This window comes from Capsicum annuum, chromosome 2 (genome assembly GCF_002878395.1).
Source record: "Capsicum annuum cultivar UCD-10X-F1 chromosome 2, UCD10Xv1.1, whole genome shotgun sequence".
In the NCBI taxonomy this organism is placed as follows: domain Eukaryota; kingdom Viridiplantae; phylum Streptophyta; class Magnoliopsida; order Solanales; family Solanaceae; genus Capsicum; species Capsicum annuum.
The window spans coordinates 129,462,782-129,477,188 of record NC_061112.1 but is presented as its reverse complement, the minus strand read 5'-3'; the positions used below and the strand labels follow the sequence as shown (position 1 = coordinate 129,477,188).

The window sequence follows — 14,407 nt, the reverse complement described above, 5'->3', positions numbered from 1 at the left end:
ATGCAACTCTTGCCTCATGGGCAAGACTTAGTTTAGAAAATTGTTGTGCTGTGATTATAAACATCAAATACAAATTGTTACTAATATTCTTTTGCTCAACACAGGTTTCAATATGCATTTTTTGCTTATGGTGCTTCAATCATTGAGTTACATGTTTAGCCCAAATAATATTGGACGAGCTAAAATAGGAACCTAGTTAATAAATACGTTGGTCCAATATGCGAATTTGTTACCTCTCTAGCACTAGTATTATTGACATTGACACTCCTTATTCTCGAGACCAACTGATAAAGTAATTGTTTTAGAGGATACATATAAATATATATATATATATATATATATATATATAAAGACTTTTTAATTGTGTCCACCAAGCTTCTAGTCACATTAGTTGTTAAGTGTGTTATGTGTCCAAGCTTCTAATCACTTAAGCTTTATACTGTTGAGAAGAAATTTTAACTTTCTAATGTTTGTATTCAAGAAAAAGTATGGAAAGCAAGATATTTCACAAAACACCAGTAATGTCAAATAATATACATGAAAAAAACAAATAAACACATGGTTCTCTCAGAAGCAAAAGAACTCAAAACACCCTTCTCCCTTCCCCAGAGCCTGGGGCAACATATGTTGTGCATACATCAACAATTTTATTCAACACAACTACTGACAAAATATGTCGTTCCCCCTCATGTGTTCTTCTTATCCTAGAACCAGGCTTCTAACAGAAAAGAAGTTGGTTCACATCTTGCAGCATTGTCATATTTAGACGTGCTGTACTTTCGGTGCACGTCAGTAAGCTTCCCAACTGCTGCCTTCTGATAGAAAGAAACCATTATTTTGAGCATTCCCTGTCGTAGAAAATAAAGCACACAATTACACACCTTTGTCTATTCGATAAAGGGATGTACATTTACAAGTATCTTTAAAAACAAAATATACTTACAAAATTTGATTTTTGTCGTAGTTGCTACGCTTCTCACAGGTTGCGTTCCACTCTCTGGGCACATCAAGAGTGCACTGAGCAGTAAAGACAGCTGCAGCAGCAAGCATTGATGGTGGGAATCTAAGCATTTTGTATTCAACCAGACATAGCTCGATCAAGAAGAAAGACACGAGCTCCACCTAATTTAAACAATGATAAAAAGTTGTATGAGTAGTGATTCAGCTTTTTGCGTTACTTCTTCATGTGACAAAGACTTTTAACCGACCTTCTTATCAGAATGAGAGGCTTTAAGGAACCGCCGCATGAACACATAAGTTATAGGTACTGTCAAGTTGAACTATAAGGCATTAACCATCAACTTTTCCTGTGAATAAGAAAACGATTGAAATCATTTAGCGAGGAAGAACAAAATAGAGATACAAGTCCTGATAATGTAAGATTTTGGTCTTTAAATTTTAAACTAACCATTTCAAGCATTTTTTTCTGGCATAAGCCTTGTCAGAGATCAAAATTAGATCCTCCACTACAGGTACAGAAACCTCTTCTTACTTGCAGGCAAGAAGCAAAGCTGTTATTCCAACATACTGAAGTTTTTTCCTAATCACTGACTGAACTATCAGGAATTTATCGATGAGATTCATAGTCAAATACAAGGTCTCCTCCAATAGTTCAAACTTGTAGTGAACCTATAAATTGGATTAGATGTTAAATGATACCTAAAATTATCACATTCTTCTTCATAAAACTCAGAAATGACATGCAACAGTAGACACTATATACCTCAGTCAGTAAGTCAATGAGGATGCCTCTCATTCTCTCATTGATATCAAATGATTGTTCCACATAGTTAGGAGGGACGCAACTAGCGATCTACAATTGAAAATAACATTAAAAGAAAGAGGTAAAAAATACACCTTTATTTCTTACTAGATTTTCAATTAAAATTGAAACAGTAACCATCCTTGATAGAATAGAATAGCATCACAACAGAAACAACCCAAGTATACCCTCCGTGTGTCTATATATTCTATGTTCTGCACCTATTATTTTACTAACAAAAAATTACAGTCCATATTGAAATTAGACTAGCTTTTTTGAGTAATTTGACAATCTATTAAGCTTAATGAGATCCTACCCAAAAGAATCAGATAATCAGTTGAAAAATATGGGACTTCTGCTAACTCTACACATCATAATCCTATTGAGCATGTACAACAACAACAACAAACCAAGTGTATTCCCACACAGTGGGGTAATGAGCATGTACAAGTTGTAAACAAAAAAAAAACTTCTAACAAACAAATAGGGAGAGTAGAGATAACATCTCTACCTCAGCCTTCTTGTAGTAAGCATAGATGTCATCAATGTATTCCACTACAGTGAGTTCGTTCTTTTTATCAGAACTGTCGATATCTTATCAGAACTGTCGATATCCACAACTGATCAATCTTCTGCATCTTTCATCTCAATTTCTCCATCCTGAATCAAATATTTAACACATCAATGGAAATCCACAAGACTTATATTCATAACCAAGATATATAGATCATATAAGCTTACCATCCTATCAATTTCCTCCATCATTGCTTCAGTATGCTGCACAAATATTGGCACGTCAGAATAACCAGTGGCCTTGTAATCTTCAACATCGATAATAATGCAGTCTTCTGTTTCATTTCTAATTGGTGTCACTGGGATTGGTGGCTTTGTTATCAGTGGATATACAATGTCAACAACAACTCAGTTATAAAATAAATCAGGAGGGGATAGACACTGTACCTCAACTGTTGGTTTCTGTTGTTTGTTCGCGATTTGTGCAGCTAACTTCCTGAAATGTCAGTAACCCCACATACAAATTAAACATTACTCTATCTTCAACTCTAACTTTATAAATTCTATGGCCAAGCGCCTACTTAGTATCATGCAACCAACAAATGAGCCAAACCTTGTGATCGGACGATGAATCGGAACAAGAGGGATCTTGTTAACAACATTGGCTTTGTTTCTACAATGAAAAGAAAATAAAGTTAAAACAGGTAGATAAATCAAGATTAAACTAAAAAACGAATGACCCCCTTTCACCCCTCTAACTATACACCTGGCTCTACTAGTGAATAGAAAAGTTACAACTTTACACCAAAGTTACAAAGATAGCAGGTAGATATTAGTCAATCCAAATATAAATTAGGATAGCAAGTGATAATATTGTGTCATTCAAAGGTCGACCACAAGTTGCAAGTGAATAAAACCACTCCCTCGAATCCACAGCACAAGAGCCAAACTCTAAATATTCGGGCAGCACATCTTGTTCTTTAACGTATATATTTTTGGCACTTAAAATACATGAAAAATGAATACAAATAGAATATATGCATTACCATAAGTACAAAAATGACAAAATGAAAGGCTTAAAGATAGTAAATCTACCATTTCGACGTATTCAATCCACACTCGATAAACGCCCAAAAATCAGTATTCAAGCTCGACAGATTATCAAATGCTTCGATGTCACAAATGAAAGGATGCTTCTGATAAAAAATGGATTGCGAAGCATCCAAATCAAAATCTGCCACATATGATACCTAATTTCATCAAATTTCTAAAAAATCCTTTCTCTAACAATGACAACTGTGTGTCATCCAAAAAGCTTGCTATCGTTGTATGATAATTTGAATCCCCTCTCCAACGGGGGTCTGACTTGAACCAATCATTAGGATCAATAAAGTACTCAATACGATTTGTCTTGCTAGACATGATTACCAAAATCTGCAGAGTTTTAAAGATAAAAACATCTGTCAAATTAAAAATTAACAAAAAAAAAAAACAAGAATCAAGGTGCAACATAAAATTTATTGGATAAAAAAATTGACCCAATAGCTACACAAAACACCCAAAATTCAAATCTAAACAACCTACTGACAGCACAATAGTGAGATCAGTGAGTAGAGAAACCACCCAAAACGCATTTTCATCAAGGTGGTGTAGATAGAAAAAAATAGAGTTTATAAATTAATCTATGCATTATAGAATGTGATTCACAGAAAAGAAAAGCGATTTTCAGCTCAAAAAAATTATTAGGTAACAAATACTTCAAATGCATGCAATAAGATTAAGATAAAATGAGAAAAATTACCTAAAGTGCAGAGAGATGAATGACAATCAAAAACGCTAAAGTTAGAATGCAATTACACCAAAGGGAAGAAAGAAATCCGAAGCTCAAGCTTTGAGATGAACTTTTTTTGTAGCTTTATGAAATTTCTTGTCACCTGAGCTTATTGCAATGGGTAAAACATGAAAATAAAAATTGAAAATAATAAAAATCACAATAATAAATTTAAAGGAAAAAAAAGTGAAAAAAGTAGAATAATAAAAGTAAAGGAAAAATTAAAAAGTAAAAATAATAAAAAACAAAATTTGAGAGATAAATAAGTATGGAAAGATTAAAAATATATTTGAGGTGTGGAGGACTAAAATAGTACTTTTAGTATATTAAAAAGTAAGGAAAGTTATTCATATTCTTATTTGGAGTTAAATATCTAAAGTCACTCATATTTTGGATCTATGACATGCAATTTCCTGTTGCGCTTTCACTCTAAAGTGGGCTAAATTTCAATGGGCCGGGTCATACATAGCTTCTTAAACCCTCCTAAAACCCCCCAAATCATTTCTTCTTCTTCGTCTTCCCCAAAATGAATACCTTATGGAAACAAAAACAAAATCAAATACATTTTCATAGAACCATAATCAACCGTTTTTATGGAAATGTATCGAATACACGCAATAAATATGAGAAGCGTGACTGGGTTTACGCTAGAATTGCACCATTAGGTAGCCCAGAATTGTCTATGGTTCCAGTACTGGAAGAATGGGTTAAAGAAGGAAAACAAGTGGGGAAAACTGAGCTTCAGTGGATTGTCAAAAGATTAAACGGCTATGGAAGATACAAACATGCCCTTGAGGTACTTTTTTTTTCCGCCTTTTTTGTTGTTTGAGTGAGTTTTGTAGGAGTATTTGTTTACCCTTAAAGCGGTACAGTTGAATTTGTACATGTGGTTTGATGATATGTGGGTTGAATTGACTAAATGAATGATTAGTTTGTAATGAACTATTCTCTTCGTTTTATATTACTTGGCTCCTGTTGATCTGACATGCCTCTCAAGTAAGCTTTAATTAGAGGTGTATTTTACTAACCTAACCTTATTAATGACACGTTGTGTAACTCAAAATTAGACTAATACCGCTTAAGTTTGTGGGAAAAATAATTAGCAGATGTGTTGTTCCTTATTCCTGTGGCCATTGGTCACTCTGTCAATCTAACCAAAGTTAACAGCTAAAGAGCATACAAATGAAGAAAATAGCTCCTCAAATTGCAAAACACGGCACCGTAGAGCCAATTTGTTGGTGTGAAAAGATATGCGCTACTTACTTATATATATTTTCATTCTTGATCTTATAAAATTTTGCCCTTATCTTTGTGATTTTGTGAACAGGTATCTCATTGGATGACAGACAGAAGATATTTTTCTCCCCAACCTGTTGATGTTGCAACACGAATTAATCTGATTCATAAGGTTAAAGGCCTAGAAAAGGTTGAAAAATACTTCAATAGCATTCCGCAGATACTGAGACGCTCCAATGTGTATACCGCTCTTCTCAATTGCTATACCAACGAGAAGTCTGTAGAGAAAGCTGAGGCCATAATGCAACAACTAAGAGATATGGGGTCTGCCAAGGATACATTGTGCTACAACTGTATGATGAAACTCTATTATAAAACAGGAACATGGGAGAAAATGGATGATCTGATGAATGAAATGAAGCAGAAAGGCATAAATTTTGATCAGTTCACGCTCACGATAAGATTAACTGCATATGCAGCTGCCGGAGATTGTGAGGGGATGGATAAAATAGTATTGATGATGGAGTCTGATAAGCATCTCATTTTGCACTGGACTACTTACAATATTGCAGCAGAGTTGTATTTGAAAGTTGGGCAGGTGGAAAAAGCTTTACAGTTGCTGAGTAAACTGGACAGCATGATTTTGACTCGTGCAAAAAGTTGTGATGCATATAATTCATTGTTAAAACTGTATGCGGAAGCTGGAAAGAAAGAAGAGGTGCACCGAGTGTGGGATTTGTATAAGAAGAACATGAAAATTCTTAATAAAGGTTACATTGCTGTGATGAGGTCATTGATGAGATTTGGTGATACAGAAGGAGTTGAGAAGATCTTTGAGGAATGGGAATCGGAAGATTTGTCCTATGATTTTCGTGTTCCAGACGTATTGATTCGCAGTTACTGTAGAAATGGTCTTCTGTGGAAGGCTAAGGCCCTAATGGACAAAGGAATGTCAAAAGGGGGTGTTCCTTGGGTCACCACATGGTGCCACTTGGCGGATGGGTACATACATGACGATCGAGTCGCCGAGGCTGTAGAAGCATTGAAGAAGGCCATCTCAATATGCCCACCTAAATATAAACCTAGCAGGGAGACCTTAGTTACATGTGTAAAATACTGGGAGAAGCAAGGAAATGTGGATAATGCAGAGGACTTCGTAAGGACTTTAAAGACGGGGCATATGTTCTCAGCAGTTTTTTGTGACAAATTGTTGCATTTCATTAAGGAAGAAAAAACTCTACAAACCTGGGTGACAACAGCTGGCTTGACCGACTCTTGCAAATTTAGGTCTGACCAACCACAGCTGTAACTTGTAAAGTATGAACTGAAGCTATTAAGCAGACTAGATATGGAGCAACTAAAGAGAGACAAACGCTGATATTTATCATTGAAACTCACCTATGGTTAGTCTCAAGTGATATTAGGCAGCATATTCATTAGGCTGTAACTAAGTTACTTCAAGATTGTCCTCAAGAGAGACAAACGCATTGTACTTCTTACCATACATTTTGTCAATATATGAGCTTTGTTAAAAGGCCAAAATTCAACAGAATGTGGATCTTCTTTGTTTTGGTAACAAAACCAAAGTTCCCTTTCCTGAGCGTGTTTGAATTTGGTTATGAAGGTACATTACTTCGTTTACGCCATATGGTGTTATTGTAGTTTAAGAATTGTAACAATCTCCTCCCTTGTAGAGAAGCTGAAATTGTTTGCCCCCTCCTAAAGTTAGAGTTGGGTCAATTACTTGGAACTTATCTCTACTTTAGCTTATTTAATGGACATTTCCTCTTGTTTGATGGTGAAAGTGATAGTGTTAAAATATTTTCATATTTTGAACGATATGTCCCACCCTTTTGCAATGATTCGTTAATCTTTATGCTAGTTTTTATTTGAATCAAATATGGCAAATTCATTACAACAAGTTTGGATATTCTTTGTGGTTGGCAAGACAATGACATGTCAACCAACCATTTTTCTGATTTAAAACTTTTGATGCAACAATTTGTAATCACATGATTAAGTGTGAAGCTTATTAAAATATCTTATATTGGGTGGGACATGAGCTTAAATTATGTTGGATATGACAAATCTTATTTAAGAATATTAAAAATATATTTAATCAGCACCATGATTTTCTCTATATTTGCCTAGCAGGCCACCGCCCTAGTGTCTAATTTACTTTGATTGTAATAATGTTAGGACCCCAATTCTTTACTAAAGTGATTGTTTTTCCTATATTTTCTCTCCATACACCTTTATAGCTATTCCACCAACCATCTCTTTTAGTAAAGTCTAAAGCTATAAATGTGAAATTTTCTATTCTATTGAACTCGTTTATTCTACTTGATCTTCAACTCTAAGAGCAACATATTCTTTTAGAATTCAAGAAAAAACTACTGACTCTAACCATCTAACCACATTGATCTCCCTGACTATTGCTTCATCACACCCAAACCAGTCTTTTTTTTAACAAAAAAAAAAAAAAAAAGCTTTTTGTTAGACCAATTTTTTTTCTATTATCAAGCAAAGTAGGCACTAGAATTGCAACAAATTGGGTACCCAAGAAACTTATACAAAAATTGAGCTAAAAAACCTTTGTCCAAATTATACAAACTTAATTACTACAATATGTCTTGTATCGAGTTTGTAATGTCCATGGAACACTGGTTAAAGTCAGCAATATATTTATATACTACCAGTTTGCCACTCTTAAAATAGGAGTATTTATTATGAAATTTATGGTAAGTATAATCTGAAACACACATATGTTGCAGTATTATAACAGAAGTGTTTTAGCCTGCATCATTATTATAAACCTAGTGGTAATACATTATCATATTTTCCCTAGAGTGAAGACAATTATGGCAAAAGTATTCTATCATTTTAGGGGGACAAACTTCCTAATAGTTTATTCAAAGAGATCAACAGATAAGTGTGAACAAAGCAACATGACAAGCCTTAGCCACGATATGTTGGGGCCAGAGGACCATACAACTACTTATTGTCTGCTTTATATACAGTGCTTTTAACTTATATCCGTGGATAAACATTAAGAATTTTGCCACAATCAGCGTACTTTTAACATATTATAATATATAACATGTCTAATTTTTTAGTTTATTAATCCCAATGATATGGCCCCCTACCTGTAATTGTCTTAGGATGGTGGAAAATGGAGAGAAAGAAGAGGAGACTTGAAATAAGCCATCAGAAGTTCACGGGTTTAAGCCGTTGAAAAAGTCTAGGTGCGTAGAATGAGCCTTTATGGTTCGCCACTTCTCACAACCCCGCACATAGCGAGAGCTTTAGTACACCATGTTGTCCTTTAGTGGAAACTGGAGAGAGTAATAACGCAAAATGTCAAGAATGTACACAGTTCCAAAATTTTGCTTATTATCATCTCACAGATATGATTTTTAACGACTTGATGCTCATCAACATCAGTTTTGTACAAGATGAAATGGGGGAGGACAATTAATGAGACTAGAATAACAACAGGCAAAGAAAAAAACAGCAGAAGAGGAAAAGGGTAATTCTGTTCAGAGACTTGTCCGCCTGCATTTCCCGCCTTCTCAATCTCGGGCTACTATTTGCCACTAGATGATAAGAGTTAGGATATGTGTATAAACTCTCTGAGTTCCCAAATACCCTGGCGTAGACCATCTCTCCGATCATTCCAGCAACTGGATGAAAGACACCAACGGCTGTATTGCTTCCAAGATTGAGTGAATGCGGCGATGAACTGTTGAGATAACTGGAATACGGATCATAGGCAGTAGGGTGTGGACGTCGTTGAGTAGGATTAAAGGAATTTGACAAGTTTAAGGGACTGAAAGCAGGTGGCCTAGGAGGCACTTTTACAGTGAGCTTGTTTTCAGGCTCAGATTCAGGCAGTGTTTCCCCACGCCCGTAGAGAGGGACTAAATCTGTTTGGGAGATTTCAGCCTTGCAAACTGGGCATTGAGGACGTACATCCGAAGACAGAGAGCCACTCTGGAAGTGAAACCACTTGTAAATGCAAGGCCAACAATAGAGATGACCACAAAGTGTAACAACCGGATCACGGGCAAAGTCCAGGCAGATGTTGCAATCAAAGCAGGCAGAAGTCTTCTCCGGGTCTGATGATTCTGGAGTAGGGATCGATTTCCACTCATTTGAATAATACCTATCGAAGGCCATGAATTGTTTCTAAACAGTAGGATCTTTCCAAAATCTGAAAGCAAGATCAATAGTTAGCAACAGTAGTATAGAATTGTAGATCATTAGTAGGCAGGCTACTGCATAAAGAATAAAGGGTGGGAAGGAAGCTAGCTAGTAGCTTCCATACAACAGACATAAATTTAATAAGATTAGCGAAGCTTCCAAACAATCCATAGCAACCAAAGGAGATGGATCAATAGATCACAAAAATGATATGCATTTTAGCTTGTTACTTCCATTTTACCAAAAAATATCCAGTAACAGACATACTAAGCTGATCAAAATCTCATAAAAGTTATAAGCAAAGAATTATCAATGTTACTGACTTCAATAATAATCTCAGAAAAAAATCAAATAGTCTACGGAAGTAGAAATATCGGCGCGAGGGGAACGGTATCTTTTCAACTCGAAATACCTACTACGTAAGAGCTCTATTCTTCCCACTGCATCAAATCAGCGGGACTACTAGGAACTAAATTTCCAAAAGATAGTTAGGCCAACTAATTGCCTCAATTTGACAAAATATCTCAATCCTAAATCTATCCTACTTCTGCACAGTAAAAATCTCAATCCAATTCAAACATACCCCCTTTAAACTCTCCTTTTTTCCACTTTCTCCATTTATCGAGAACCATGAGATCTCAGGTTCAAATCCCAACAGAGACAAAAAGAAAAAACACTAGGCGTTTTCTGTCCATTTGTCCTTAGACTCAGTGGACAGAGATACCTGGTACCTGCTGGTGGTGGGAGTTAACAAGTATCTCGTAGAGTTAGTAGAGATGTGGCAAAGCTCGCCTAGACAACACGGTCACAAAAACTACTGAACATGATCAAGATCAATAACAAAGATTCCTTTAATATTTTATGACATTCCCAAGAATAATTGAGGAAACTCTCTTCTAATTCATAACCATAAGATCAAGAAAATCATTTCTTTGAGACCAACAAAGATCATCATCTATAGTACAATATGATCAAACACAAGAACTGAATAACAGTAGTAAGTACCATACAGATCAACAGAAAAAAACCCATCAAAGATCTAACCTTTGATTAAGGAAAAAAACAACAATAATCACTATAATTAAGGGAAAATAAGTTTACTATTCAAGAAAGAAGAGAACGAGCTCAAATTCTTACCAATCAAAGAAAAAAGGGTTGAGATCAAAAAACAAAAACCAGAATTCAGACTTTCAAGATTCAAATGGAAAACCCCAAGTGATTAAACAGAGGAAAAGGGAAGAAAATAGGCTTCTTTTGAGAGGTAAATAGCAAGTGATTGAGCTGAGAGACTGAGGAAATGGTGGAGCAGTTCTATAAAACAACAAAACTAATGCAACGTGGCTGTTTAGGACTCGTCTATCTCTTATTTGTTTTTGTTTTTTATTGAATTTTCAAAATTTCTACCTAATTATTTTATTTTATTTTATTTTATTTTTTCACAGCTACCATATATGTACTCCACTACTTTACTATATTGGTTATTTGGTACTGGATCACTAGTCGCCCATGTGAACCGATTCTAATCATTTAGAAAGGGATAAGATTGAAGATTTATCAAGCAAGTTGTTTTATCTTAAAACCTATACAATCACTATATTTATGGTGCTTATCGCTAGGAGTTTATCCGAACATCTTTTAATAAATTTTTTTTTACTATTTATATATAAATAAAATTATTTTTATGTATATATAATTGATGTTGAACTTCTTTGACTCGTTCGTGTGCTTACTTATTTTGAATGTGTTTGTAAATATTCTTGATCTTGGATTGAAATTGTTAAATGCCTAATCTCTCTTCCACAAGAAAAATACCCTTTCTTTTATGTGAAGAGAATCATTTTTTTCTAATTCTTTCTCCAACATGCTAAAGAAGGTATCTAGTTTGTGAAATATAATTTTGTTTGTAAGAGATTTAAAGTTTAATTTGAGGATATTCTTTTGATGGAAATTTTAGCAAAAATAATGTATTGAGTGAAATTTTATAAGTGGATTTTGAGGAGGATAGAGTGTGGGTTGATCCTATTTTTAGATTCAACCTATCGAAAAGCTGGACAATGTTCGATTATTGACTAATCCTTTATCCTAATCAACAACTTTTATATACTCGCCTCCTATCTAAGGTGGTGTTCTTAATAAGTTAAAATTGTGTCATGTATTGTTTAATTACCTATCATTAATACTTCTTCGACCTATCTCTATTTCTCTTCATGCCCACTGATATTAAAAAATTAAATTCATGATTTAGAATGTCAAATCATATCTTTTTTTTAAACACTTGAGAATTGAAATCATAATCTCAAATCACATATTTAAACATTGATTTGAAATTATAATTTAATATCATGGTATCATATCACATGTCTAATTCAAACTAAGAAAATAAGTTATTGCTTTCAATAATAAACCTAAGAAGAATAGAGGCTTCCTTGTACTAGTGACGAATTGAAATAGCCTAAACCCAGTTTTATTAGAAACGATGTAGTGGTTAGAATTTCTTCCTCCTTAATTAAAAAATTTAAATTTAAATTAGATAAATAAAAAAGATCTTGTTGGAATCGACGTCTTTAAAAATGGTCCTTTAATGGGTAAATCCAAGTTAGTTAGACTCTAATTTTATATTAAATACAAAATAATTTTTTTTAAAAAAAAAAAAGGACATCGCCTAAAAGCGTTTTTTTTTAAACTGTAGTCCAATTTCCTCTATAGTAAATATAATTTAATTTTTTTCTAACACTAGAGATAGTCGTAATATTATACTTATTATGTTATATCTACTTCAGAAAATAAATTTTTTGCTGTTAACATTCTTTTAATTAATCAAACCATATGAAAACTTTTGAAACAAGGAAATGTAAAATGACATTTCTAGAAGGGAACAAAAAATGACTTGTCAAAAAATAAATAAAAAATCTTATGGTTCTTGTTAATTAGTTTTTTTTTTTTTTTTTGGTTCCTTCTGGTTTATGTTTACATTCCATCTTCCTTGTCCGTAGCTTCTGGAAGGCAGGTGATTGAATTAATTCAATACTTCATACACTGTATTAAATATATAATTAATGCATGTTTAATACTCCACCATTTCTAATTAATTATCATTATTTTTATTTACACACTTTCAGAAAAATATTATGCAGTTAGCCTCTAATATAATTAAATTATCCTTATTTATCATTCCTCTCTATTCAATACTCTCTCCGTTTTAAAATACTTATTTATTTACCGCTTTGAGAAATGTATAGTATATACCCTCTATCACAAATTATATAACTTATTTTTCCTTTTTAATCAGTCAAAAATAATGACATATTTTTAGATTTAGAAACAATTTAGCTGTAAAATTCAGTTTACCCACAATGAATGATTTATAGCGAATAAAAAGAAATAAGGGGAGTAATGTTAATAAAAAGAAATAGAGGAAGTAATGTTCAGAGATCGTTTGGTGTGAGGTATAAAGTATAAATAGTCACGAGATAGAATGTAATTTTATCCCGTGTTTGATTGGAGGTATTCGTTAGTTTAAAAATTATTTATTTCACCATTTATACTATAATGATGGAATAAGTTGTTCAGTATACATGGTGGAATAACTAATTTCGATATAACTAATCTCGGGATTAATTATTTCGGAATAACTTTTTCTCAACTAACCAATCCGTAAGGGTAAAAGAGAAAAAAATCTTTTATTTTTTTCTTAATATGTCAAAAATGACAAGTAAAAATGAAAATTCATTTTAGAAATAAGTATTAATAAATATAACAAAGTCTTTTTTTATTTTTGAACTGTCTGATTAAATTATGCCACGTAAATTAAGACAGAATTGATACAGTAAAACTATCCTTATATTTATCATTTTTTAGGAGATATACTAAATCAAACGTGAATAAGTAAAAATAATCATATGAGTATGTTTTCAACATAATTTAATTCATGTAAAATAAACTTAACCACAAATAAAAATGCGAAGAAACAACAATTTTATTGATAAACGAGGTAGTTACAAATCTGTTGGGTTTTGATCTTTATGAATATCCCATGAATTTATTGGGACTTTCAAAATCGTTGATCTATTTGTGCATATCCCGTAAATTTGTGAGATACTGGAGATGCCTCGTTAAAGAATATTTGCCATCAAACTAGATTTAGAGTAAAGTATCTCCAAGAACTCTAATTAAAATTAAAATTAAACTTTTTTTGTAAAGGTCACAAAATTTCAATGTCTTCCGATCTTCTTACGAATGCCCATCAGTTTATGAGATATTCAAGATGTCTGTTTCAATGAATATGTTACCCTTTAAATAGGTGGAATTTAGGTAAATAGCCTACAAGAACTCTAACAAAATTTAAATTTTTCTCGAAGAATCCCATAAATTTTAGATTTCTACGGAGTAATAAGATTGTTTGTGTTTCTATTCCATCTGACTTGTCCTTCTAGAAGGCATTTCATTGAATTGATTTCCTACACTTTATAAATTAAACTTCCATTTAAATGTGCCATATGAAGGTTGGCGCTGAGTGGAAAAGTTGATCCCACTATGAATCTAGTCTAGACAAGAAAAAAAATAATAATTAAAGTAGTTGAAAATATTGAGATACAACCATTTCTTAAAAATAATTTTCATGAATGAAAATGACACAAATCACAATCAAGAAAGAGTGCTAAGAAGAACACATGTTCCATTTTAATTTGTACACACTGATATAGATCTATTTTACCTAATTTTCAAAAGGTAAATAAAGAATAATTAACCTATGAAGAGAAAAGTAAAAAAAAAGGTAAAGGGAAATGTGATGAGTTCTCCTTTAATAAAATTTCCAATATTACTTTTTCTTCTAGAAGTCCATTTGTCTAATTAAATTCAGG

General features: G+C 33.1%; 2 protein-coding genes and 2 pseudogenes across 2 annotated transcripts; 2 read left to right on the top strand and 2 right to left on the bottom strand.

The window, feature by feature from the left end:
• The window catches only part of LOC124896274, a 2,945-nt pseudogene extending 2,799 nt beyond the window's left edge, over positions 1-146 (top strand).
• A 266-nt stretch (positions 147-412) lies between these two features.
• Positions 413-3,079, bottom strand: LOC107858032 (annotated as a pseudogene).
• Positions 3,080-4,567: 1,488 nt separating this feature from the next.
• On the top strand, positions 4,568-7,047 carry LOC107859096 (pentatricopeptide repeat-containing protein At2g20710, mitochondrial). Its single transcript, XM_047406950.1, has 2 exons — positions 4,568-4,902; positions 5,434-7,047. Exons 1-2 carry the CDS (start codon positions 4,633-4,635, stop codon positions 6,649-6,651), a joined length of 1,488 nt encoding a protein of 495 aa, XP_047262906.1. The 5' UTR covers positions 4,568-4,632; the 3' UTR covers positions 6,652-7,047.
• A 1,655-nt stretch (positions 7,048-8,702) lies between these two features.
• Positions 8,703-11,065, bottom strand: LOC107859097 (E3 ubiquitin-protein ligase RMA1H1-like). Its single transcript, XM_016703990.2, has 2 exons — positions 10,683-11,065; positions 8,703-9,555 (listed from the first exon to the last, which is right to left on the bottom strand). The coding sequence occupies exon 2, from the start codon at positions 9,519-9,521 to the stop codon at positions 8,826-8,828; it is 696 nt and encodes a 231-aa protein (XP_016559476.1). The 5' UTR covers positions 9,522-9,555; positions 10,683-11,065; the 3' UTR covers positions 8,703-8,825.
• Between the last annotated feature and the right edge of the window lie 3,342 nt (positions 11,066-14,407).

Coding starts and splice junctions, on each gene's coding strand:
- LOC107859096 (XM_047406950.1), top strand. CDS start 4,633: ATGAATACCTTATGGAAACAAAAACAAAATCAAATACATTTTCATAGA. Junction 4,903..5,433: donor GATACAAACATGCCCTTGAG/GTACTTTTTTTT, acceptor TTTTGTGAACAG/GTATCTCATTGGATGACAGA.
- LOC107859097 (XM_016703990.2), bottom strand. CDS start 9,521: ATGGCCTTCGATAGGTATTATTCAAATGAGTGGAAATCGATCCCTACT.